Raw genomic sequence first — 27,365 nt, 5'->3', positions numbered from 1 at the left:
GAGAAGGCAGCACTCTCGTCCAGGGCCCCGGCCAGTGGAAGCCCCAGACCCCAGATGTGACCCACTGGGCTGCTGAGGCTCGAGCCACCCCAGGGAGGGCCCGGACACCACAGAGCAGAGACCAGCCCCGCACTAAGCCTGGCCGCACTGTGAGTAGATAATATGACCAGAGTTGGAGGCCACTAGGTTTGGGACGCTTTGTTACAGTGAGCCGAGATCCCGCCACTGCACTCCAGCCTAGGCAACAGAGCGAGACTCCATCTCAAAAAAAAAAAGAAAAAGAAAAAAAGAAAACTCTGGAAGGATGCTGCAGAGACTCCTACAAAGGATATAAAAGGACGGGGTGGGAGAGAGAGAACCGCCTTTCTACTTTACTGCTCATTTTGTGTTATTCAGCTGTCTTACAATTAGCATGTACCGTTTGGGTTGCTACAAATGCAATACTTTTTGTAACAAAAGAAAAAGTTGAGTCAACCACACCTATGTCCACAGCAGCGCTATTCACAAGAGCTAAAACATGGAAGTCACCTGCGTCCACCGACAGATGAACGGATAAAACAAATGTGGTCCGGCCAGGCGTGGTGGCTTACGCCTGTAACCACAGCACTTTGGGAGGCCGAGGTGGGTGGATCACGATGTCAGGAGTTCAGGACCAGCCTGGGAAACATGGTGAAACCATGTCTCTACTAAAAATACAAAAATTAGCTGGGCGTAGTGGTGCGTGCCTGTGATCTTAGCTACTCGGGAGGCTGAGGCAGGAGAATCGCTTGAACCCAAGAGGTGGAGGTTGCAGTGAGCCAAGATCATGCCACTGCACTCTAGCCTGGGCAATAAAGCAAGACTCTGTCTCAAAAAAAAAAAAAAAAAATGTAGTCCATGCATACAATGGAATATTATCCAGCCTTAAAAAGGGAGGAAATTCTGACACACGCTGCAACATTGATGTACCTTGAGGACTTGATGCTCAGTGCAGTAAGCCGGTCACATGTGAGGCTGCACTGACAGGAGGTCCCTAGAGGAGTTCGATTCATAGAGACAGAAAGTACAATGATGGATGCCACGGGTGGGGAGGCAGATTGGGGAGCTGTTGTTTAACGGGTGCAGGGTTTCAGTTTGGGACCATGAAAAAGTTCTGGAGATAGATGGTGGTGATGGCTGCACAGCAATGCTAATGTGCTTAATGCCACAGAACCATACACTTAAAAATGGTTAAAGTGGTAAACGTATGTGTATTTTACCACAATTACAAATTTTTTAAATAGGCCAGTCTCAGTGGCTCACATCTGAAATCCCAGCACTCTGGGAGGCCGAGGCGGCAGATCACCTGAGGTCAGGAGTTCGAGACCACCATGGCCAACATGGTGAAACCCTGTCTCTACTAAAAATACAAAAAATTAGTTTGGCGTGGTGGCACGTGCCTGTAGTCTCAGCTACTCGGGAGGCTGAGGCTTGAGAATCGCTTGAACCTGGCAGGCAGAGGTTGCAGTGAGCCGAGATTGCACCACTGCACTCCAGCCTGGGGGACAGAGTGAGGCTCTGTCTCCCCTCAAAAAAGAAAAGTCTTAAAAATAGTCTATGACCCATAGGCATTGCTTGGCCACGTGCTGAACACCCCTGGGGTCTGCCAGCCTCAGTTTCCCTCCACCATCATCCTCATGTGGCAGCCAGAGTGGTCTTCCTAAAATATTGACCTCATCACCTTGCTCCCTTATGGCCTCTAATGGCACCCAGCATAAAATACACACCCCTCTGTCCTGTGGTCTGTGTGGTCTGTCCCTGTCATCCTGTGACAGCTCTTCCTGCCCTGGGGCCTCTGCACATCTCCTGGCTGGAGCACTGCCCTCCTTCTGACACTGGCCACACCCCGGGGTCCCTCACTGGAGGACCCTCCATGCTGAGCCCCTCACTCCCATCTGCCACATCCCAACTTCAATTCTTGCACAAGAGTGGCAGGGCTCTCCGTGTTTGTTTTGTTTTGTTGTTTTTTGTTTGTTTGTTTGTTTTGAGATGGAGTCTCGCTCTGTTGCCCAGGCTGGAATGCAATGATGCGATCTCAGCTCACCGCAACCTCCACCTCCCAAATTCAAGTGATTCTCCTGCCTCAGTCTCCCAAGTAGCTGGGATTACAAACGTACACCACCACGTCCGGCTAATTTTTGTATTTTTAGTAGAGACGAGGTTTCACCATGTTGGCCAGGCTGATCTCAAACTCCTGACCTCAAGTGATCCACCCACCTCAGCCTCCCAAAGTGCTGGGATTACAGGCGTGAGCCACCGTGCCCGGCCTAGGGCTCTGATTTTCTTATTTGTTTCTATCTGTTTCTTTCCCCATGAGTCCCTGAGGACCCAGAACCTGTAGGTCTTGTTCCTACTGCACCCATCACATCTAGAACAGTTCCTGGCACTCAGAAGTCACTGGATAAACATTTGTGGAAGAAAGGGAAGGAGGGAGGAGGAGGGGAGAGAGGGAGGGAGGAGGAAGGGAGAGAGGGAGGGAGAGGCAAAGGGGCCAGAGAAGTATGGTGTCACTTTAACTCCAACATCAACATTGACACAAACAGCATAATGAGACTTCATTTTTTCATGTAAGCTATTTTTTTGTGCCTGTTTGACTTTTTTTTTTTAAGGTCCACTACAATAATACAGATAGGGTACTGTTTACTTCCTCATGGCAGTTGTTATGAAACATGCTTTTATCTTTAACCACACATGGATGTGTTTATTCTGGCCCAATATGCAAAGGCCATACTGATTTTAAGCTAAAAGCCCAGGCCTTCTTGGGGTGCCCTGAGCTACTCTGACCCCCACAAGTTGGGTGGAGGCTCCAGCACTGGGGCCTTCCTGGGGGCAGCCCAGGAAGGCCCAACACAGAGAAACACCCCAGAACAAGATCCATATTCTAGGGACATCCATGTTCACTCAGGGATAAAACGATGACGTAACGGATAGAAAATAGCATTAAATATTAACGACCATGAAGTGTGCTAGAGAACACGACGAGTGCCTTAGTATTAATCCAACATCAATTTCCTTCGAGACCATGGGCCACGGTGAAATTACTTTTTACTTAAGTAGTCTGGGTTGGATTTTGAACCAACCTGCAGCTTAAGCCTTCAGACACACACATCTAAACGCCACCAGTATGGGAATGCTGAGCCAATCCATATCCCCACGATGGAATATGATGCAGCCAAGCCACACAGTAGCACAAACCTCCATTTTTGGCAGAGATAGATCAAGACAACATGATGTTAGGCTACAAGAACTAGGCCAGGAGCAGTGGCTCACACCTGTAATCCCAGCACTTTGGGAGGCCGAGGTGGGCGGATCACCAGAGGTCAGGAGTTCGAGACCAGCCTGGCCAACGTGGCGAAACCCTGTCTACTAAAAATACAAAGATTAGCGGGGCGTTGTGGTGTACGTCTGTAGTCCTAGCTACTTGGGAGCCTGAGGCAGGAGAATCGCTTGAACCTGGGAGTCGGAGGTTGCAATGAGCCAAGACGGCACCACTGCACTCCAGCCTGGGCGACAGAGTGAGACTCCATCTCAAAAAAAAAAAAAAAAGTTTCTACATGAGCCCAGAGAGCTATGGGCACTGTGGACAGTGGTTCTGTTTGCGTTGCTGATTTTGTTTTTTGTTTTGTTTTGTTTTTTATAAAACTTAATTTTGAAACAGTTTTAGATTTACAAAAAAATTACTAATACAGCAGGTTCCCCGAGACCCCACACCCAGGCCCCTATGAGTTACGTTATTACAATAGCCTGGTAGGTTTGGGGGTCTTTTGCTTGTTTGTTTTGAGACAGAGTCTCATTCTGTGGCCCAGGCTGGAATGCAGTGGTGTGATTACTGCAGCCTTGAGCTTTGAGCTCCTGGGCTCAAGTGATCCTCCTGTCTCAGCCTCCTGAGAAGTTAGGACTACACGAGCATGCCACCATGCCTGGCTGGGTTTTCTGTTTTTGTTTTTTGTAGAGGTGAGGCCGTGCGATGTTGCCCAGGCTGGCCTCGCACTCCTGGCCTCAAGCGATCCTCCCACCTCAGCCTCCTAAAGTGCTGGGATTCACGGGTGTGAGCCGTTGGCCCTGGCCTCAGCGTTTGTCATAAGGAACGAGCCAGTATTGATAGGTTATTAACCGAAGCCTGTTCTTTCTGCAGATTTCCCTCATTTCCACCCACTGTCCTCTCCTGTCCCAGGACCCCACACCACACTCAGCTCCCCTGCACCGTGGTGGCCTCCAGCCTTCCCTGGGTCTGGGACCTGTACAGTTTTCAGGAGCTGTGGTCTGTGGCCTTTAGGTGCTGCTGACTTTCTGCCTCACACTGTCCCCCGTGGTTTTATTTCTGTGCGTGAGTGGCCTTTAGCTGATGATGACTTTCTGCCTCGCACTGTCCCCGTGGTTTCATTGCTGCGCGTGAGTACAAGTCAGTTCACAGTTTGGGGTCTGCTTGATTTTGGGAGGCACAGCGCCCACCCAGCACTCTCTCTGCCCGTGCTCCGGGCGTTCCTCCCAGGCCTGGAGTGGTTCCCTGGCACCTCAAAAGCGATCAAGTGCCATCCCCTGCTTTCCCGGGAAGGGTGAGTCACCTCATTGTGGCTGAGACGTGGGAAGGAGACAGAGCAGATGGCAGAGCGCGAGGCTGTGGGGCCCTCCTGGCAGGTGCTGTACAAACCTGAACCACGTCATGGGAAGGAACTTTCTGGGTCTTCACGGAGGTTGGGACCTGTCCAGTCCCCCCGACTTTCGGGAAAGACTTTGCAGTCAGATAATGGTTATCCGCGATCATGTTCCCCATGGTGAGCTCACGCTGTGGGGCAGTGGGGGCAGAGGTCACATCATGGCCTTCAAGGAGCGGGCAGCCCTCAGGGGGCAGGGGACAGTGCCGCAGTTCCGAGACTCGGTGGCAGATGATTGGCGGCTGTGAGTGAAGAGCAGTGCAGCCAATGCTGGACGGCCCCAGGAGACAGGGGAGTGGGTTTCCTAGGAAGAATGGAGTTTGCCACACAAAGTGAAGGGGACAGGCCTCCTGAGAGTACAACGCACAAAAAGCAGCAAGGCTGGCAAGGCGTGCGGACGGGGGGGCATCAGCTCCTGGGGCTGCCAGAGCAAAGGGCCGCCACTGCGTCACCAATACAGGACATTCACTCTCTCCGTTTTGGAGGCCAGGGATCTGAAATTCAGATGTTGGCAGGGCTGGTTCCTCCTGGAGGCTCAGGGGAGGGTCTGCTCCGGGCCCCTTTCCCTGGGGGCTGGGGGTCCAGCAGTCCTTGGCGTTGCTTGGCTCCTAGGCACAACCCTCTGGCCTCTGCCTCTGCGTCAAGTGGCTATGGCTCTCCCTGTGTTGTCACGACTCTGTCTTCTGTTCACCGCACCGGAAGCCAGTATGGCCTCATGTCAACACCTCAATTACAGCTGCAAAGAGCCTATTTCCAAATAACATCCCACTCTGAGGTTCCAGGTGGATGTGAATTTTGGGGGGACATTAGTCAACCCCAGGAATGCAGAGTAGCGGGGAGACATGGGCACGGAGGCAGGGGGTGGGTGGACCTCCGATTGCTGCTGGCCTCGTGGGCTCTTGGTGCAGGGCGGTGGGGGTGGCTGAAGGGGAAATGTCCGCAGAGGTGTGGACAGGACCCATGCACCACGAGGAACCATCGCTGGTCCCTTCACAGGTGAGGACACCAAGGCACAAAGAAGCTGAATGTGCCTGGTAAGGTGACTCGGGCTGAGTGGCAGGGCCCAGATTAACCTGAGGCCAAGTCCCCAGCGATGGTGGACGGCATGGACAGAGGAGATGGTCCAAGAGGACCCTAGTCCTGGCATGGGAGGGTCTGCTGAGAACATGGAGGAGGAAAGGCCAGTTTGTGACCCACCTGGGGCCTTGGGGATGACCCAGTGAGATGGAGCCACAGGCAGCTGGAGACGCAGCCAGTGCCGGGCAGGAACCAGGGGCCCACTCACTCACTGTGAGTCTCCGTCACCACCCCATGCACCACAGCCTGGGGGGCTCCTCCACTCTCCCTTCACCAACGCCCCTCGAGGCCTGGTTAGGGCAGCCCATGATGCCCTCAGGGTCCAGAGTCATCCCCCATGGCCGGCTGTGATCACATCCACAGGGCGTTGCTTGCTGTCCAGCCAGTAAGAGACACAGGGTGCATGCCTGTCCTTCCCAAGGCCATCACAGCAGGCAGGGAAGGCCCTGCTTGGTGGCTCCTGGTGGCTCCCAGTCAAAGCCAGGGAACTTTGAAGTGGCTGTGTGCATCTCTCTCTCTTCTGGGTTTGTTTTGTTTTGTTTTAGACGCCAGACTGGGGCCAGACAACAGGTGCCATGTGTTGATCCTGCTACCTGAGGGCGTGTGGCTTTTCTCCTTTCTGGGCAACAATCTAGGACCTGTGTCTCCCGAATGCAGGTTCGCGTCACAGGAACAAGGGGACACGCACTTTCAGGGTTGGGTGCATGGCGCATCTCAGGATGTCAAGCCATGAGAGGAAGAGTGAGCCTCGGACCCAGGAGAGCAGAGTCTCATCCCAGCACGAGCGTCTCCAGCAAGCTGGACCGTAGAAAGGCCCAGGTGCTGCTCATGATGCCTCAGGAACAAAGTCCTGTGTTGACCTTGCAGTCAAGGTAAAGGGTGCAGCTCTGCCCGGGGTCAGGGGTGGGGAGGGCAGAGCCAGCCTCCTAGTCCTCCTTGTCCCCATCTGTGCCACTGGCTGGACAATGGAGAAGGAGGAGCCCTACTGACACCCAGGAAACCCACAGCTTGGTTTCCCTGGTTTCTCCTCTTTGGAATCCAAGTCCGCACCCTGTACCCCACCACTGCCATCCCCTCGGGCTGCTGCAGGTGGGTCCTCACACATCCTCCCCTGTTGGTCCCACCTAGTCTTAGCCTCAGACAAGTACCCCCGGCAGCCAGCACCCACCCCAACCCTGCCCCAGTGTCTGGTCCCGATGCCTGGTCCTGACCCCTAGACATGGTGTAAAACTCAAGTAAGTGTATTTAATATATCCATTACTTGTACATTTATCATTTATTTGTGGTGAGAATGTTCAAAATCCTTTCCTCTAGCTATTTTGAAATACACAATACAATATTATTAACCATAGTCATCCTACTGTACAATAGAGCGACAGAACTTATTCCTGCCATGCTACTGTAACTCTGTACTCTTTGACCAATCTCTCCCCAACCCCCTCTTCCTCCTTACCTCCCCAGATTCTGGTGACCACTATTCTACTCTCTACTCCTTTTTTTTTTTTTTTTTTTGAGACGGAGTCTCACTCTGTCATCCACCCTGAACTCAAGCTGCAGGTCCCAGGCAAGTCACTTAACTTGTTGGAGAGGCTGCCGGGATCTGCTAAGAACAGCAAACCACTTCTCCCATGGCCAAGCACAAATCAAATGGAAATGCACAGGCAGGCCCTGGGAAGCCCATCAGCAGGCAAATGAGGAGCGTGTTAAAAGCTCTGAAAAGCTTCTAGAGCTTCAGATCATTCAAATACAAATGCCATTTTATCTTGCTGCATTATTCTGTTTCCAAGGCACCCTTATTCACTTAACATCCTTCCTCGTCTCCTAAATTATAAAATCCTAGAAATGACAAGAATTATTCTGTCACAAGATACGGAGGAGAGCATGAAAGAACCACATCCCTAGACCCTCAGCATTAGATGAGTCAGGATAAACATTACACATTATTATTACTGAAAACACCCAACTTCAGGTAGCACAAGAAATAAGGAGGCCTTAAAAACGACAGACACCCTGACACATGCTACAACACAGATGAGCCTTGAAGACATCACACTGAGTGAAAGAGGCCGGTCACAAAAGGACAAATACTGTCTGCTTCCACTTACGAGAGGTCCCGAGAACAGTCAACTCCACAGAGACAGAAAGTAGGATGGTGAGTGCCAGGGACTAGGGGAGGGCTGTGGGGAGGTGGCGTTGAATTGGGACAGAGTCTAGTTTGGGAAGATGAGGAAGTTCTGGAGGTGGATGGTGGTGACGCCCGTGCAACAATGTGAATGCACTTAATGCCACTGAACTGCACACTTAAAAATGGCCAAGACGGTTCGTTTTGTAAAGTTTATTGCAATTAAAAATAAAGAAATGAACGGGGGAAAAAGAAACGAGGAGAAATGAAGCTACGAAGATACCTAAAACCTCCTTCTCAATGTCACTCCCACATTTATTATTTATGGTAAAATCACATAATCCTCAATAACACTGATTAAGAAATGTTCTCTCCTGATTTCATGTATAAAATAAAGCTCGTATCCTAAGGCAGAAGTTAGAATCTAATTCAGGATTTAATACCATTAAGTTGTTCCATGTTATTCCAATGCAGCATGTCTCTGCTTGATGGAACCTTCCGGCAGCCTGAAATCGTAACAGGCCCCACTGTGCCCTAGGAAGGTGTATTCACACACCAACATAGCCAGCCCAACACCAGCCTAAAGAAGTTGTGGGCTGAGATGCTGAGCAAGTGCATTCTTGTCAGGAGGCAGAACTTTCATTTAAGAGTTAAGGATTGCTTCCTCAGAAAGCTCAACATAGAATTAATACATGACCCAGAATTCTATCCCTAGGTGCAATGCAAACACATTGAAAACATACATCCACACAACTTGCACACAAATGCTCACCACAGCATTATTCACAATAACCCAAAGTGGAAACCCAAACATCCACCAATGTATGAATGGACAAACCCAGTATGTTCCATTCATACAATGGAATATTATTCAGCCATAAAGAGGAAGTAGGCTGGGTGCAGTGGCTCATGCCTGTAATCCCAGCACTTTGAGAGACCGAGATGGGTGGACTGCCCGGGCTCAGGAGTTCGAGACCAGCCTGGGCAACATGGTGAAACCCCATCTCTACCAAAATATAAAAAATTAGCCAGGCGTGGTGGTGCACACCTGTGGTCCCAGCTACTGAAGAGGCTGAGGTGGGAGAATCGCTTGAACCTGGGAGGCAGAGGTTGCAGTAAACTGAGATGGTGCCACTTCATTCCAGCCTGGGCAGCAGAGTAAGACTCTATCTCAAAAAAAAAAAAAAAAAAAAAAAAAAGAGGAAGTACTGACCAGGCTACAATATGCGTGAAACTCACAAACCTTCTGCCAAGTTAAAGAAGCCAGACACGAAAGGCCACATAATCATGAGTTCATCAATATGAAACACCCAGAATCCACAGAGACGGAAGCCATGCTGGTTGCCAAGAGCAAGGGGCAGGAGGAACCGGAAGTGATTAAGCTTACTGGGTATGGGGCTGTCTCAGGTGATGAGAATGTTCTAGAACTGCACAGAGGGAGAGGCTGCACAACATCGTGAATGTAACAAATGCCACTGAAGTGTTCATTTTAAAGTGGTTAATTTTATCATACGTGAGTTTCACCTTAATTTTTTTAAAAGGAAAAAAGAATTAAGAATTGATTCTTAGTAAAAATTTGTCTCATTTTGGCGTGAGATTGTCCAAAAGGAGAAAGCGATTCTAAAGGGCATTTCAAGAACAATTTCCTTCAAACCAAGCTGTCGAATGAAGTCAGAAATGAACAGATGTTCTAAGACATGGAACCGCTTCTCCTTCCAAGAGCAGGAAGTCACCTTCCGACCCTGGAGACACCAAACTCCCCCAACTTAAAGATGCTGAGTATGGCTTGGGTAGAGCCAAAGTCACCATCTGTTTACACCATGAGCTAAATATCACGGGAGAAGCCCACACAGGCCCACCCGCCGCAGTGAAGGCACCAGCCGGGACTTTGACAGGGATCAAACACCCGGAGTTTATCAGGGACCTTCTGTTGTCTCTGCTTTGCTTCAAGTCCTCACAAAACAATCTGAAGACATTTGTTTGCTGAACAGGAATCCAAACGTCTGACCACAAGAAACCCCTTGTTGGAGAGAGCCAGGAACTCCCGTGGGGAGACGCTGAGTGGCCAACTAGCCTGTTTTATTTTTTTGTTTTATTGGCTTTTTTTTGAGACGGAGTCTTGCTCTGTCACCAGGCTGGAGTGCGGTGGCACAATCGGCTCACTGCAACCTCCACCTCCCAAGTTCAAGCGATTCCCCTGCCTCAGCCTCCCGAGTAGCTGGGGCTACAGACGTGGGCCACCACGCCAGGCTAATTTTTTGTATTTTAGTAGAGACGGGGTTTCACCATGTTGGTGCCAGGCCCCGGGAGGATGCTGGGCAGCACCCCTGCCCTCCACCCACTGGATGTCAGCAGCACCCCCACCCCAGGCTATGATGACCACACATGTCTCCAGACAACACCTGCCAGGGCAGCAGCACACCAGCTGACAACCCAGCCCTCGGAAATGATGACCCAAACCTCTGGACCCCTTCCGGCCTGAGACTCTCAGCAAGTACCAGGAGCCCGGGAAGCACCAAGCTCAGGGCTCCTTGGCTCAGCACCCGGCTTTGCCAGACCGCTCGGGCCTCTGTGCCTCCCGACAGTGCCGTCTGGGGCATTCCCCTGCCAGCTGGGCCCAGAGATTGACACGGGCTGGGCCAACGGGGAGCCATTCCAGCCTCGCTCTTCCCTGCCAGAACCAGAAAGCCACCTCTCTGCCCTCATCCTGGAAAAATGGGCCAAGTTCCCCAAGGCGAAGATTAAACGACAAAACAAATTTACAAGAACAAGTGGGCACCTGGTTCTGAGCCAAATGATGCCTTCCAGCATGACAACGCAGCCCTGAGCACCTGCCAAGGGACAACCATATGTTCCCTGGCCCGACGTGTCCACGAGCCACTGCCAGCCCAAGAGAGCTGTGGACAATAAAGATGGGATTTTTTTTTTTTTTTTTTTTTTTTTTTTGAGATGGAGTCTTGCACTGTCGCCCAGGCTGACGTGCAGTTGCGTGATCTCGGCTCACTGCAACCTCTGCCTCCCGGGTTCAAGCGATTCTCCTGCCTCAGCCTCCCAGGTAGCTGGGATTACAGGCGGGTGCCACCATGCCCAGCTAATTTTTTTTTTTTTTTGTATTTTTAGTAGAGACGGGGTTTCACCATCTTAGCCGGGCTGGTCTTGAACTCCTGGCCTTGTGATCTGCCCGCCTCGGCCTCCCAAAGCACTGGGATTACAGGTGTGAGCCACCGTGCCCAGCCGAAGATGAGACGTTTTAGCAAACACAGCAACCAGCCCAACCCAGCCCTGCAGCAGGTCCTGCTCAGAGCTCCCAGGCTCTCCAGCCACTGCTCACCGCAGGCCCAGGGAGTCAGGAACGACCAGGGCCAGTCTGGAACATTCCAGGCTCCAGATCTAAAAGTGCCATCCAGCACCCAGCCAGGCTCCTCATCCAGCCACCTCAGTGGCCAGAGCAGCAGGTGACCCTCGGTCTCCCTCTGCATGCCCCTGTGCCACTATCTCCATCTTCCTCCTCTCCTTGCCCGGAGTCTCGCATGCTCACAACTGCGGCTGGTGCAGCATCCGCCAACGGACGCTCCCGGGGTTTTGCTGAATCCTGGGAGCTTCTCTCTCCAAAGTGACCTGCTGGACTCAGGTCTGTCCCGACCCCCATGCTTGTCAGCAGTGCCTCTGAAATGCTGACTCATCGCCAGGGACCAACCCGCGTCAAGCCGCTCCTACCCCTGAGCCCTCCTGTGCAGAAAGGCTGCAGCGGCTGCCCCGGGAAAACTGTCTGGGCCCTGGCCTGGAAGCCCCTGCCACTCCAGGTGTGCCTCAAGCAGATGCCTTGTCTTTGGGAAAAAGCTACCCATGGTGGCTGAACTGGCACTGCAGCCACGTCCCCCGCGAGCTCATCACGGAGCCAGAGACCATAGCTGCCTCTGGGCAGGAGATGCTGGGTTCCAGGGGCCAGGGAAGTGAGCTGAGACTTTTTGTGGTTATTTGGACGTTTTGTTTTTTTTTTTTTGCAGGGGGGTGGGGGGCAGGTAGAAAATTAAACCTTATTTATTTTTAAAACCAAACCACTAGGAAAATATATCATAGCTGGGAAGCAGCAAATGGACAGGCTGTCTTATCATTTCAAGTAATAAGCTGGTGAAAATACAGTGAGGTTACTATCAAAACAGTAAGGTGCCATGCCCGGGCAGGAACACTGCAAGCTGCGAAAGCCCCAGGCAGAAATGGTATTTGGTAACGGAGGCTGCCTCTCCTCCACTCTCAGGGAGTCAGCTCATCCTAGCCCAAGATGCTTCCTTTTTCTCCCTTGAACTTCTGTTGCCAGGGGTTTGTCTCGACTGGACTCTGTTAATTCAGGGGCTAAGTAGGCAATGCTCGGTTTAGGTCTTCATTCCATCTGTTCTACAAAAACCAGGTTTTTCCAAAGCCAGTACTTCATAACTCTGTTATAATCAAGTAGCCAAATGCTCCTCTTTTACTGTTCACTCCTATATACTAGTATATATCACAATCAAAACCCCCTTCTCTTCACGGGCAAAGTGTTACTGCAAGATTGTCCTGTCATGTTGCTACACACAGCCTCAAGGCCCATCAGCCAGTAATTCTGCTTCCCATAATTAGTGTGTCGTCGCCTGTCATGTTTTTGCATGGTGCCCAAGCTGTGGTAGACAAAATAATGTCTCCCCCTCACCTCCCAAGAAGAGGTCCATGTCTCAAGATGCAGCACGTCATAATTTTAAGAAATGCACATCCACATCCTGATGACTAGAAATGGGGATCCTTTCAAAGTTCTTATCCAAATGAGTTTCCCTCCCAATTCCACATCTTAAAATCAACTTGTATGCCCTTGTATAAATTACACAAAACCAGGAAAACAAAGACACAGAAAACATTTTTTCCCTTCTAAGGGAGTGACCTCATGGATTTTGTTTCACAGCTTATGGAAAATGATGCAGAAACACTTCTGGTAAACTGGATGTTGGCAACGAAGATGAAATATCTCTCCGCAAACTCCACGAACTCTAACCTGCCAGCCTGTTGGTACCTGTGTAGTAAGAAGAGTCCGGTACCTTGGAGGGCTCTGGCTTGTTACAGGGGAGATCCTTACTGCCAAGACAAGCACTGGCCACAGGAAATATAAGCTCTAAAACTCTCCTGTAGTATCTCTGACCCAATTTAGCACCACTTTTTACCATTTCATTTTTTAGGACTAAAACATAAAAGAACAAGTGTCCAGAGGCAAGTGACATGTGCCTTTCACTTATGGCCATCCTTCATTTCTTCATTCATAAACTTTCCTTAAAAGACTAAAATTCCGGCCGGGTCCGGTGGCTCACGCCTGTAATCCCAGCACTTTGGGAGGCCGAGGCGGGTGGATCATGAGGTCAGGAGTTTGAGACCAGCCTGACCAACATGGTGAAACCCTGTCTCTACTAAAAATACAAAAATTAGTTGGGCATGGTGGTGCGTGCCTGTAGTCCCAGCTACTCAGGAGGCTGAGGCAGAAGAATGGCTTGAACCTGGGAGGTGGAGGTTGCAGTGAGCTGAGATCGTGCCACTGCACTCCAGCCTTCCAGCCTGGGTGAAAGAACAAGACCATGTCTCAAAAAAAAAAAAAAAAAAAAAAAAAAAGACTAAAATTCCCAATTCCTTATAAAAAATATATTATTGCCCTCAGCCCCGATGGCCACTGGCAAAGACTTTTATTTCCCAATGGATGAGAGAGCCTCCTTCATCTTCTCGGTCATAGTTGGGATGAGGTGCCTGTGGTCATCCACACACTTGGTCACACCACCGTCCAGCTTCTGCTTCACCTGAAGCTCCTTACTCCCAGCATCTATTGAATCTTTGGCTTTGTCATTGCAATGCGTGGTGCACTGGACCAGGTGGTCCTGGAACTTCTCCAACTCACTGGTGACCAAAGCCTGGGCTTCAGCCAGAGGCACATGGCGGAGCTCCATGCACTGGTGCACCTGCTGCATGGAGGCCTGACTGTCCTCACAACAGCTGGTGCTGCACGGGAACATGAGACAATGCATCTGCCAGATGTTCTCTCTCTCCAGACTCTTCACCATGGACTCCACCGCCTCCTGTACCCGCAGCTGCTGCAGCTCTGCAGTGACGACCCTGTGCTGCCCCAGTTATTTGGACTTTTATAAATCTTTTTTTTTTTTTTTGAAACAGAGTCTCACTCTGTTGCCCATGCAGTGGCATGATCTCAGCTCACTGTAACCTCTGCCTCCCGGGTTCAAGCGATTCTCCTGCCTCAGCCTCCCGAGTAGCTGGGATTACAGGCATGTGCCACCACGCCTGGCTAATTTTTGTATTTTTAGTAGAGACGGGGTTTCGCCATGTTGGACAGGCTGTTCTCGAACTCCTGAGCTCAGGTGATCCACCAGCCTCAGCCTCCCGAAGTGCTGGGATTATAGACATGAGCTATTGTACCCGGTTGACTTATATAAATCTTGGCCATGGCCACGTGTGGTAGACAAAATAATGTCTCCCCCTTACTTCCCAAGAAGAGCTCCATGTCTCAAGCCCCAGAAGCTGTGACTGCGTCATGCCACATGGCACAGGGGCTCAGCGGCTCACCAGCAACCTTAACCCAAGAGAGTATCCTGGAGGATCTGGGTGGGCCCAGTGTGGCCACAGGATCCTTAAAAGCAGACGAGGGAGGAAGAGTGGGAGAAAGAGCTTATGGGGACAGAGGAAGTCAGGGGATTCTATGCTGCTGGCCCCTGAAGATAGAGGAAGGGCCACAAGCCAGAGCAGAATCTGCTCTGCCTCCCTGGGTAGTTGGAGAGGCAATAGCAGATAATGAGAGCAAAGACTTGCGTAGCTCTTACAATCCTCAGGGGACTCTAGGAGGCAGAAAATCCAATCACCCAGTTTTACTGATGAGGAAACCAAAGCACACAGAGGTTAAGTGACTTGCCCAAGGTCACAGAGGAAGTGGGTGGCAGAGTGGGATTGCACACGCCTGTAAACTCAGCTACTCGAAAGGCTGAGGCACGAGAATCACTTGAACCCAGGAGGCAAAGGTTGCAGTGAGCTGAGCTTGCACACTATACTCCAGCCTGGGTGAAAGAACAAAATCCCACCTCAAAAAAAAAAGAAAATTATCTACAGGGTCCTTCATAGGGAACTCACGAGATGATTCTCTAATCTCTACAGAAGACCAACAGGTCAAGAAGAGCCAAGGCATCCCTGGAGAACAGGGGAGGGGAACAAGCTCTATCTGATGCCAAGACTTATAGCCTGTAGACAAGGGAGTGCTGGCATGGAGCAGACCAACAGACTGATGGACAGAAGATGGAGCCCAGAAACAGGTCCACACGCACACACAACAAAGCTGGCAACTGGGAAAGAGGAGCATTCCCACACATGGTCCCAAGCCACTCAGCTGTCTACATAATGGACAAAGTGAAACTGGATCCCTACCTCACACCAAGCACAAACATCAATTCCAGGTGAACTAAGGACTTAAACAGGAAAGGCAAAGCCTATTTTAGCAAAGATCATTCAAAATCATGTTTATGATCTTGAGATAGATAAGCAATTCTTAAACACGACACACAAAACACTATCATAAAGGGAAAAAAGTATGATTTTGATTACATTAAAAACAAGAACTTTAAAAAGAACCTTATTAATAAATTAATGATGAGACATTAATTAACATAAGCCACAAACTGTGAGACCCGCCTCACTGGGTGTCTAGGGTGCAGTCCTCACAGTTGAGCACACCCTCTTTATGGAAACATGCTCTTCCTGACTTTTTTTTTTTTTTTTGAGACAGAGTCTCGCTCTGTCACCCAGGCCGGAGTGCAGTGGCAGCCCACAGGTTTTCCATTCAAGGTGCTTTCCCTGACAATCCCACTCTGCCACCCACTTCCTCTGTGACCTTGGGCAAGTCCCTTAACCTCTATGTGCTTTGGTTTCCTCATCAGTAAAGCCGGGTGATTGGATTTCCTGCCTCCTGGAGTCCCCTGAGGATTGCAAGAGCTACGCAAGTCTTTGCTCTCATTATCTGCTATTGCCTCTCCAACTACCCAGGGAGGCAGAGCAGATTCTGCTACCCCAGTGACAAGGGACGTGGGGCCCAGAGAGGCTCAGGAACTGTGCCCAGGACACACAGCTGTCTGTTGGGGATGCAGGTCGCCATCTTCCTGCCAAGGTAGAGTGAGGCCTGCAGTCTCCATGTGTCTACTCAGCTCTTTCACACCAACACTTTCAGGAGAGAAAAATAATTATTAACTGCAGAGGCTTAATGAGGATATGGAGCTGTAAGGCTTTCTAATACCAATAATTTGTACCTATTTAAGAGCAAAGGTGTAACAACAAAGGCACTGGCACTGACAGGCTCAGATGCCACATCCCTTGCCTCCAGGTAAAGGAGCACAACTGTCAATTCCACCAAGCACAGAACGTTCCCAGGCTCCCACGGGCTCCCACGCTCCGCCCCGGCTCTCAGACTCACCTGTAGGGAGGAGCGCCCCAGGCCTTCCGCCCAGAAATCCAAGGGTACAGGGCAAGAGAAGGGGAGCTGCTGGGGAGAGCCGTTATGACGGTGGGGACGGGCCCGAGGTCTGAACTGGGCACCAGTAAACCTGGCATCCACAGGGCCCACCAGCCCCAGCTGCTCAGTCCCAAGCAAGACCACTGGGAGGGTCCTGCAGGGGACAGAGTCCCTCCTTCCACCAGCCCAGCCCAGCCCCTGGCGGCAGCTGCTTCGGGCCCAGCCCTCCCCAGAAATGTAGGCTGCAGCATCTGCCGGGAACTTGGAGGAGCCACCCCTCCTAGCCCTGAAATATGTCCCCACTCAGGGGCCCTGAAATCCCTTCGAGAATAATTTCACAGAGACCTCTTTTGAAATGCAAATACCACGGAGAGGCTATATTAAGCCACTGACCCCTGGTAGGGTTAGTGCCTCAAGTTAGAGCTGGGGGCAGCCCAGGACAGCCTGGCAAGGGCCAGCTGCACTCACATACCATGAGGGCTACCTGGCCCACTCACTGCAGCACCTGTTTTGTCTGGGCATGGGGGTTCTGCCCCAGAGACCCTGTGGCCATCAGAGATGCTGGAGTGAGCCCTCACAGGGACCCTCACCTCCCCTCACAGGTGCTGGGGAGGTCCGGCTGCTGCCTGAGGTCTCCAAACACTACCGAAGCCCCCCTCCAAGAACAAGGAGATCATCCTTGTTACTTCCAGGGACGCCTCCCTCCAATTTAGTGAATGGTGAGCAAATCATTTTCTTTGGGGGAAAAGATCAAATATTGGCCCAGACGTCTATTAATTTGCAACTTGCATCGAAACTGCTGAGAACAGAAAAGCCGAGATTTTGTTTTTCTAGTTAAATATTTGCTGAAAAAATTCCAGTCCTAAATTTCAAGAGACTGATTCGGCATGACATTAGAAGGGTCATTTTAGATGATTAACTAGAGGCTCTCGTGGAACAAACCTGAGAGAAAGACGACGCAGTCCTCCCCGTGAAACGCTCAGTTTTAGCCAACAGAGAAAGTGTGGGTTAGCATCCTTGCTTTTGTCTTGATTGCAGCTTCGAGGTTTTTCTGCAGTTGAGTATTTTAATTTATTTCTTTCAGGCCTCTCTCCCCTGCCACCTCCAGATGGTGAGATTCGTTTCCAGTATTCAAAGACTAGAACAAAAACTCTCACCTCACATTGGGTTCTGCTGAAGACAAGCCCTCCATCCTGACCTTGGCTCTGGTTCCTCTTCTGAGGCCTTTGTGAGCGGCCCCCTCAACTCCCTCTCCCTGAGGCTAATGAGCTGGACGCCTATTTGGAAACCAGTGAGTAAGAAGATTGAAGCAAAGACTCAAAGCTCCGTTTGGACAGGAGGAGGCCCGTGTGCCCGGGAGGCTGCATGCGGGGCTGCCAGGCAGCTGCTGTCTGGCTCATTACGGAGGATCCGGGAGAGAAGTGAACGTCACAAGTAAAGCTGAAAATAAAATCTGGCTGGCTGACACCTCCCCTTTCATCACACATCCCATGCCTGAGCATCTCCAAATTGCTGAGGAGCAAAAGTTCATCTCCAAGACAGGCGGCCAGCAGGCTCCTGTCTTGGAGATGCACCACTCCATCCACACCTGCGCTGTCTGCGCCTGTGGGGCTTGTGCGGCGGGGACTGTTGATGCTCAGGTTCTGCACAGTGTCTCCCACAGTCTGGGGAAATGGGCGCACTGGAGCCATCAGACCCCGCAGAGGGAGAAACAGAACCCTGTTCTGCAAACGTGAACCAGTTTTGGTCAGCATGTCTTGCTTGTGTCGTTTGTCTATGACAGTGACACGTGTCATGGCCCAAACTAATCTGCTCTTAATATGCTAATATGCTCTAACCTTTCAGGTCCTTTTTTTTTTTTTTTTTTGAGACTGAGTCTCGCTCTGTTGCCCAGGCTGGAGTGCAGTGGCGCAATCTCGGCTCACTGCAAGCTCCGCCTCCCAGGTTCACATCATTCTCCTGCCTCAGCCTCCCAAGTAGCTGGGACTACAGGCGCCCGCCACCTCGCCCAGCTAATTTTTTGTATTTTTTAGTAGAGACGGGGTTTCACCATGTTAGCCAGGATGGTCTCGATCTCCTGACCTCGTGATCCACCCGCCTCGGCCTCCCAAAGTGCTGGGATTACAGGTGTGAGCCACCGCACCCAGCCTCAGGTACTTTTTAAAGTCATGCATCAAGGCCAGGCGCACTGGTTTATGCCTGTAATCCCAGCACTTTGGGAGGCGAGGCGAGTGGATCACTTGAGGCCAGGAATTTGAGACCAGACTGGCCAACACGGTGAAACCCCATCTCTACTAAAAATACAAAAATTAGCTGGGCGTGGTGGTGGGCACCTGTAGTCCCAGCTACTCAGGAGACTGAGGCAGAGAACTGTTTGAGCCTGGGAGGCAGAGGTTGCAGTGAGCCAAGATCATGCCCCTGTACTCCAGCCTGGGTGACAGACTGAGACTCTGTCTCAAAAAAAATAAAGGCTGGATGCAGGGGCTCACGCCTGTAATCCCAGTACTTTGGGAGGCCAAGGCAGGCGGATCACCTGAGGTCAGGAGTTTGAGACCAGCTTGGCCAACATAGTGAAACCCCTACTCTACTAAAAATACAAAAATTAGCCGGGCGTAGTGGCACGCACCTGTAATTCCAGCTACTCAGGAAGCTGCAGCAGGAGAATCGCTTGAACCCAGGAGGTGGAGGGTGCAGTGAGCAGAGATCGTGCCACTGCATTCCAGCCTAGGCGACAGAGCAAGACGCCATCTCAAAACAAAAATATTAAAATAAAGTCATGCATCAGGACACGTCCACACAGGATGTCTTCTGAAATGGCTCCAGGCCCATATTCCCCCACCTCTCTCCAACAGTTTCTGTTCTGTCCCCCGCTGCCCACTCATCACACATTTACTGAGCACCTACTGTGTGTCTTGTCCCGCCCCCTGCCCCCCTCCACTTCCTGCCCTCACTCCCACTCCCACACACCCAAGATCTCAAGAACAGCAGCTCCAAATTCTTCCCATGGCAACTTTGGCTCAGATCTGGAGAGATGGAAGAGCTGACGCTAATATCACATATCCTGCTATTATATGATTAAGAGATGACTTACAAGTAACAAATTGGATTTCCCTCTTAGAGTACCCCAAGGGTCCTGAAAGAGGATTTCAGTTCTCATGCTAATTAATGCAGCTGACGATGTTTGCAATTCACTCATAATTAAAAACTATTTGGTATAATATCTTTTTAAAGATTCTAATCTGCAACCTAAACTCAAAGAAACTCTAATTAAAATTGCCGTCACTCATTAATTCAACAAACGTTTGCAGGCCCTGTGTGTGCGAGGCTGAGATCTAGGAATGCCAAGAGGGAAAAACCACAGTCCTGCCCTCAAGGTGTCCTTGGCCTGGTGGAAAAGACAAATGGGGCCAATTAGCATGGTGAGCCCCATAGGGGAGTGGAGTCCAGGGTGCAGGTGGAGTGTGAGGGGGAGGGGAGTCCAGGGTGCAGGTGGGGGGTGCGGGAGAGGGGAGTCCAGGGTGCAGGTGGAGGGGGAGGGGGAGGGGAGGGGAGTCCAGGGTGCAGGTGGGGGGTGCGGGGGAGGGGAGTCCAGGGTGCAGGTGGGGGTGCGGGGGAGGGGAGTCCAGGGTGCAGATGGGGGGTGCAGGGGAGGGGAGTCCAGGGTGCAGGTGGGGGGTGTGGGGGAGGGGAGTCCAGGGTGCAGGTGGGGGGTGCGGGGGAGGGGAGTCCAGGGTGCAGGTGGGGAGTGTGGGGGAGGGGAGTCCAGGGTGCAGGTGGGGGGGGTGCAGGGGAGGGGAGTCCAGGGTGCAGGTGGGGGGTGCAGGGGAGGGGAGTCCAGGGTGCAGGTGGGGGGTGCGGGGGAGGGGAGTCCAGGGTGCAGGTGGGGGGTGCGGGGGAGGGGAGTCCAGGGTGCAGGTGGGGGGTGCGGGGGAGGGGAGTCCAGGGTGCAGGTGGGGGGTGCGGGGGAGGGGAGTCCAGGGTGCAGGTGGGGGGTGCAGGGGAGGGGAGTCCAGGATACTGATGGGAGTAGAGGGAAGGGTATCCAAGGTGCTGAAGGGGTTGGGAAGAAGGGAGTCCAGGGTGCTACTGAGGGTGTGGGGGAGGGGTGTCCGGCTGATGGGGCTGTGGGGGAGGGGTGTCCAGCTAATGGGGGTATATGGGAGGGGTGTCCAGTTGATAGGGTGTTGGGGAGGGGTGTCCAGCTAATGGGAGTATGGGGAGGGATGTCCAGGGTGCTGACAGGATCAGCTGATGGGGGTGTGAGGGAGGGGTGTCAAGTGCCAATGGAGGCACGGGGAGGGGGCCTGCCCTGCACCTCAGTTTCAGGGGAGGGCTCTGCAGGCTGACAGCAGCTGGGTGCCAGCAGGAAGCAGCTGTGGTCAGCACCTGCTCAGGGCTGGCATCCATCCTATCGTCTCACTGAAACTCATGACAGTGGGAGGTGCAGGTGCCCCCCAGATAGTCCCCAGAGCCAGTGCTACATGGGAAGCCCTGCCCTCTTGAGGACAGGGGGATGGTCTTAGGGGATGAGAGTCCCACTAAGGAGCTGAGCCCTTCCTGCTCCTAAGGCCGCAGCTGCCCTGCTCGCCTACAGCCAGCGAGTGCGCACAGGAGGCCACCGTAGTGCCATAAAGCGTGCACCTAGGCGTGCGTGCCAGGGAGCTCAGTGGGACGGTTCGGCGGGAACACGGCTTGAACCCACAACCAAGGCTGGACTCGGCACAGGCCAGAGAGAAGCCCCACAGGCCTGGCTGAGGGACACAAAAAGAACAAACGCACAACCCAGGCCAGTCTTCTGGGAAAGTCCCCAGAAGCAGCAGTTTCTATGACACAGCAGTGGCCACTCCCGTGCCGCAGCCCTGCCCCTCCTTTTTCTTTTCTTTTTCTTTTTTTTTTTTTTGAGACGGATTCTTGCTCTGTCGCCCAGGCTGGAGTGCAGTGGCGCAATCTCAGCTCACTGCAAGCTCCACCTCCCAAGTTCATGCCATTTTCCTGTCTCAGCCTCCAGAGTAGCTGGGACTACAGGCGCCCGCCACCATGCCCGGCTAATTTTTTCTATTTTTTAGTAGAGACGGGGTTTCACCGTGTTAGCCAGGATGGTCTCGATCTCCTGACCTTGTGATCCACCCGCCTCGGCCTCCCAAAGTGTTGGGATTACGGGCGTGAGCCACCACGCCCAGCCCGCCCTGTCCTTTTGAGCATGCAGCAGTTGGGGTCACCGTGGCAGTAAGGGACATGTCAGCTCAGGCCCCCAGACGCACGCACACCCCACGGCAGGGCAGGGCCACCTTCCTGCTGGTCACCCAGACTAACCCAAAGAATAACTGCAATTCAGCTCTTCCAAATGCACGATTATTTCCCGTTTGGAACCCGGTTTAGGGATGGTGAAGTGCCCTTCCTCTGCTTGTAATGATAAGCCAACAAACTGTTCTTGTCCTCAATTCCTCCTCATCACAATCAAAACTGCCAGCTGGTCATTGTCCTGGGGCACCTTCCCCCTGGCTCAGCGGGGCAGGTGGATGCCATGCTCCCTGACGAGGACACTTTTGACTATTAACCCATCCGGCCTTCCCATCCTCCTGCCCTGGCTGGAGAAGAAATTGCAATCTGTCACCACCATGAAGCACTTGCTGAAGCTGGGGAGAAGAAGGCCCCAAGCTTGGGGGCCCCAAACCTCTCCCAGGTGCCCCTCCTAACTACAGGACATCCACTGCTTGGATTCTGAGGGCCCCTGGTGGCCCCAGACTGCCCCTAACTCAGAGGTAAGACAGGGCCCACACTTGGAAAGAGCTGGGTTTCTCTCACACCGGCTCCTGGGGGCAGCTCAGACTCTGCCAGGAAAACGCCCATCTTTGGCTGGGCGCAGTGGCTCATACCTGTAATCCCAGCACTTTGGGAGGCCAAGGCAGGTGGATCACCTGAGGTCAGGAGTTCGAGACCAGCCTGGCCAACATGGTGAAACCCCATCTCTAGCAGGGCGTGGTGGTGCAAACCTGTAATCCCAGCTACTCGGGAGGCTGAGGCACGAGAATTGCTTGATCCCGGGAGACAGAGGTTGCAGTGAGCCAAAATTGTGCCACTGCACTCCGGCCTGGTGACAGATCAAGATTCCTTCTCAAAAAAAAAAAAAAGCCCATCTTTCCTGCAATCTGTGGCCTCCAGGTTCCAAGGACAATAAACTCCCGGGTCCAGATGTGCTGCCCAGCCTGGTTAGTGGGAAAGCGTCCTCCTGGCCATCTCAGCATCTAGCATCTGCCCCCGCAGTGGGAACACCTAACGTGGCCACCCCACAGGGCTGCACAGAGACCCAGAGAGCCCCTTTCTGACAACCAACATTCTCAAGTGCAAAGTGTACACATGTTGACATGGCACTTCTACCTGGAGTGCATGGGTCCTGGTCTCCTCCAGCCATAAGACACACTCAGACATACAGGGTCTTGCCCTCTAATTTCCATCTCATGAGACAGGAGCCAAGAGACGGATTCCCCAGGGTCACCTGGAGAGGTTTTTTATTTTTTATTTTTTATTTTTTTTAATTTTTATTTCTGAGACAGAGTCTCGCTCTGTCACCCAGCCTGGAGTACAGCGGCGCAATCTTGGCTCACTCCAACCTCCGCCTCCCGAGTTCAACCAATTCCTCTCCCTCAGCCTCCTGAGTAGCTGGGACTACGGGCACCCACCATCTCGTCTGGCTAATTTTTGTATTTTTAGTAGAGACGGGGTTTCACCACGTTGGTCAGGCTGGTCTCGAACTCCTGACCTCAGGCAAGCTGCCCCCCTCGGCCTCCCAAAATGTTGAGATTAGCCAACCGAAACCCACTTTTCAAGCAGGACCTGGGAGGGAAATATTCTAAGCAGAGTGGGCGTCGTGGAGCCTCCCTCAGGCATGGCTGCGCGCGCCACACCTGCAGACTTAGGAAGGTGGTGGGTGTGTGGGGACACTTTAAAATACCAGAAAAATCTACAAAACCAACTCCTGCAGCCACCACAGGCTGCAGAGTGAGTTTCTGGTTTTGCCGCTCTTGTGAACCACCACCCACCATCAAGCACCCAGCTGGCCTGGGGCTGCTGCAAGTGCTGCACGCTGATCCTCCAGGCAGTCCGAATGGCCTGGTGTCATTTTCCCTGCTCTACAGACCAGGCCTCAGAGGATCAGGAGGTCCAGTGACTTGCCCAAGGCCACCTGAGGGCTGCCCCTGCACCCACAGGCAGGGGATTTTGTTCCCCTACAAGTTCAGGACCTCAGGAGTCAGGAGGTGCCTGCAAATGGGGGGCCCCCCAACATCCAAGCTCACCAGGTCTCCTGAGGCAGCTTCTCCACCCCGGGCCCTTGGACATGGCCGGGACACGGAGCAGCATCCCCCACCTCCACCTACCAGATGCCAGTAGCACCGCCCTCCATACTGTGACAAGCGAAACATCTCCAGACATGGCCACATGTCTCCTAGGGGGAAAAGCACCCCCATCTGAGTGCCACTGTACTAAAGAAATCTAGCCAGAAAGTCACTTTTTTTTTTTTTTTGAGACAGAGTCTTGCTCTGTCGCCCAGGCTGGAATGCAGTTGCAAGCTCTGCCTCCCGGGTTCAAGTGATTCTCCTGCCTTGGCCTCCCGAGTAGCTAGGACTGCAGGCGTCCACCACCACACCTAGCTAATTTTTGTATTTTTAGTAGAGATGGGGTTTCACCATATTGGCCAGGCTGGTCTCATATTCCTGACCTTGTGATCCACCCACTTCAGCCTCCCAAAGTGCTGGGATTACAGGCGTGAGCCACCACGCCCAGCCGCCAGAAAGTAACTTTTTGGAAGTTTTTCTTGTGAACTAGCAGAAAGGAAACATACATTTAAAGTCTCTATTCTCTTTTTTTTTTTTTTTTAGACAGGGTCTCACTCTGTCACCCAGGCTGGAGTACAGTGGCACAATCTCAGCTCACTGCAACATCCACCTCCCGAATTCAAGCAATTCTCCTGCCTCAGCCTCCCAGGTAGCTGGGATTACAGGCGCACGCCACCACACCTGGCTAATGTTTGTATTTTTAGTAGAGATAGGGTTTCACCATGTTGGCCAGGCTGGTCTCGAACTCCTGACCTCAGGTAATCCACCTGCCTCAGCCTCCCAAAGTGCGAGTATTATAGGCGTGAGCCACCGTGTCCCACCTCTCTATTCTTTTTAATATTTTCAGGTAAGTGACGTCTTTCCAGGCTTCACCCCACGTCTGTTTCACCAGCACCTCGCAAGTGCCCAGCAAAAGGCCGGGCAAGGCTGAGCTAAGACACACAAGGAAACAACTGCCACGAGAAGGCAACAGTCAGGGAGCTGCGACCTGCAACCTGCCACGGCAGAAGCAGGGCGTTCCCTCGGGGCTGCTTCCCAGGCTCCAACAGGTCTGCAGGCTCAGTCATTCCTCCAGGAATGAAGCCGGCCAACATGCCAGATGCTACCAGACAGAAGATCTCCACGTTCACAGGCTAGTCTCATTTCAAAACACAAGTTCCACTTCTCATTGTAAAATTCTCCTTTAAAATATGTCAGCCCTCAGTGGTCTCAGTTACATGTTTCATATCTATGTACACTAACAACATGGGGCACACTGATAACACAGTCCTGCTTTAATTCCCAGTGCAAAGTCTTTCTGGCCTAATTTCAACCAGGGACAGAAATTACCTCTTTTTTCTTTTCCATAAAAATGCACCCCTTTGTTTTAAAAACTGGTAGCTTGTGTTATTCCCACCTGGATATATATTCTTCCAGATTAGAAACAGGCTCTTGGGGCCAGGCGTGGCGGCCCACGCCTGTAAACCCAGCACTTTGGGAGGCTGAGGCAGGCAGATCACCTGAAGTCAGGAGTTCAAGACTAGCCTGGCCAACATGGTGAAACCCCGTCTCTACTAAAAATAACAAAAATTAGCTAGGCGTGTAAGTAATCCCAGCTACTTGGGAGGCTGAGGCAGGAGAATCGCTCGAGGCAAGATCCACTGTGCCTGGCCGAAACCCAGGAGGACGGTAGAGGATGCCAACAGTGAGCCAAGATAGCCAAGATCACGCCACTGCACTCCAGTCCGCTGGCCTACCTGGCTATCCTTGGCCACGCCTAATTACAGTGGCTCTATAACAAGCCTTGACATCCAGCCAACCAAGTCCTCCCACCTTGGCTCTTCCTCAAAGTGGCCTTGGCTATTCTCAGTAAATTTTATTTACAGATAAATTTTAGAATCAGATTGTCAATTTTTTTCAACTTCCTCTAAATTATTCTGTACCAATTTGATTGGTACTGCACTGAATCTACAGACCAGTCTGGGGAGAAATGATATCTTTATAACATTGAGTCTTCTAATCCATAAACATGGTTAAGCCCTCCATTTATTTAAGTCCTTCTTAATTTATTTTATTGTTTTGAGATGTAGTCTCATTCTGTTGCCCAGGCTGGAATGCAGTGGTATGATCTAGGCTCACTGAAACCTCTGCCTCCCAGGCTCAAGCAATTCTCATGCCTCAGCCTCCAGAGTAGCTGGGATTACAGGCATGCCACCACGCCCGGCTAATTTTTGTATTTTTAGTAGAGACCGAGGTTTCACCATGTTGGCAGGCTGGTCTCGAACTACTGACCTCAAGTGATCCGCTCGCCTCGGCCTCCCAAAGTGCTGGGGTTACAGTCATGAGCCACTACACCCAGCCCTGAATTTCTCTGAGTAACATTTTATAGTGTTCTGCCCATCTTTCATTAGATTTATTCTTGGTTATGTTATCTTTTTATACTATTGTAGTTATATATTTCACTTCTCATTTATTGCCAGCACACAGAAACACATTTTTAAAAATAGTACAATCGTGCATCACTTAAAGACTCGGGAAAACATTCTGAGAAATGCGTTGTTAGATGACTTCATCGTTGGGTGAACATCACAGAGTGTCCTTAGACAAACCTAGCTAGACCCAGCTGGTACAGCCCACTGCACATCTAGGCTGTGGTATAACCGAGTGCTTCCAGGTTCCACACTTGTACAGCATGTTACTGTACTGAGTACTGTAAGCAACTGTAATACAATGGTAGATATTTGTAAATCTAAACATATCTAAATACAGAAAAGGCACAGTGGGAACATGGTATAACATTAAGAACAGTACACCTATATAGGGTACTTACCAGGAATGAAGCTTTCAGGACTGGAAGTTGCCCTGGGTAAGCGGGTGAGTGGTGAGTGAATGTGAAGGCCTAGGACATGACTGTGCACTCCTGCAGACTCCATCAACACTGAACACTCAGGCTGCACTACATTTATTCAGAAGATTTTTCTTGGCCAGGCACAGTGGCTCACGCCTGTAATCCCGGCACTTTGGGAGGCCGAGGTAGGCAGATCACCTGAGGTCAGCAGTTCGAGACCAGCCTGGCTAACATGATGAAACCCCGTTTAGCCAGGCATGTCGGTGGGTGCCTATAGTCCCAGCTACTTGAAGGCTGAGGCAGAAGAATCGCTTGAACCTGGGAGGCGAAGGTTGCAGTGAGCCGAGATGGTGCCATTGCACTCCACCTTGGGCAAAACGAGTGAAACTCCATCTCAGAAAATATATACTTTTTCTTTATCTGATACTAAATTAACCTTAGCTTACCATAACTTTTTTACTTTATAAAGTTTTTAATTTAAAAAATTTCTTGGCTGGGCATGGTGGCTCATGCCTGTAATCCCAGCGCTTTGGGATGCCAAGGCGGGCGGATCACCTGAGGTCAGGAGTTCAAGACCAGCCTGGCCAAGATGGTAAAACCCTGTCTCTACTAAAAATATAAAAATTAGCTGGACATGGTGGTGCATGCTTGTAATCCTAGCTACTCGGGAGGCTGAGGCAGGAGAATCACTTGAACTCAGGAGGTGGGGGTTGCAGTGAGCCAAGATGGCACCACTGCACTCTGCACTCCAGCCTGGGCAACGGAATGAGACTCTGTCTCAAAAAAAAAAAAAAAAAAAAATTGACTCTTTTTTAGCAAC

General features: G+C 51.6%; 2 protein-coding genes across 2 annotated transcripts in view; both read right to left on the bottom strand.

Annotated features, from left to right (window-relative positions):
* Nucleotides 1-27,365, bottom strand: part of CELSR1 (cadherin EGF LAG seven-pass G-type receptor 1) — a 178,484-nt gene that overhangs the window by 110,390 nt on the left and 40,729 nt on the right. The gene's annotated exons all lie outside the window — the stretch shown is intronic.
* On the bottom strand, nucleotides 13,569-22,234 carry LOC105739997 (protein FAM136A-like). The gene is made up of 4 exons (XM_030815231.1): nucleotides 22,190-22,234; nucleotides 20,977-21,135; nucleotides 17,973-18,048; nucleotides 13,569-13,978 (listed from the first exon to the last, which is right to left on the bottom strand). The coding sequence occupies exons 1-4, from the start codon at nucleotides 22,232-22,234 to the stop codon at nucleotides 13,569-13,571; spliced, it is 690 nt and encodes a 229-aa protein (XP_030671091.1).

The sequence above is a fragment of the Nomascus leucogenys genome, chromosome 7b (assembly GCF_006542625.1).
Source record: "Nomascus leucogenys isolate Asia chromosome 7b, Asia_NLE_v1, whole genome shotgun sequence".
Taxonomy (NCBI): Eukaryota; Metazoa; Chordata; class Mammalia; order Primates; family Hylobatidae; genus Nomascus; species Nomascus leucogenys.
Note: the sequence above shows the minus strand (reverse complement) of the source record. Positions and strands in the feature narration are given on the sequence as shown.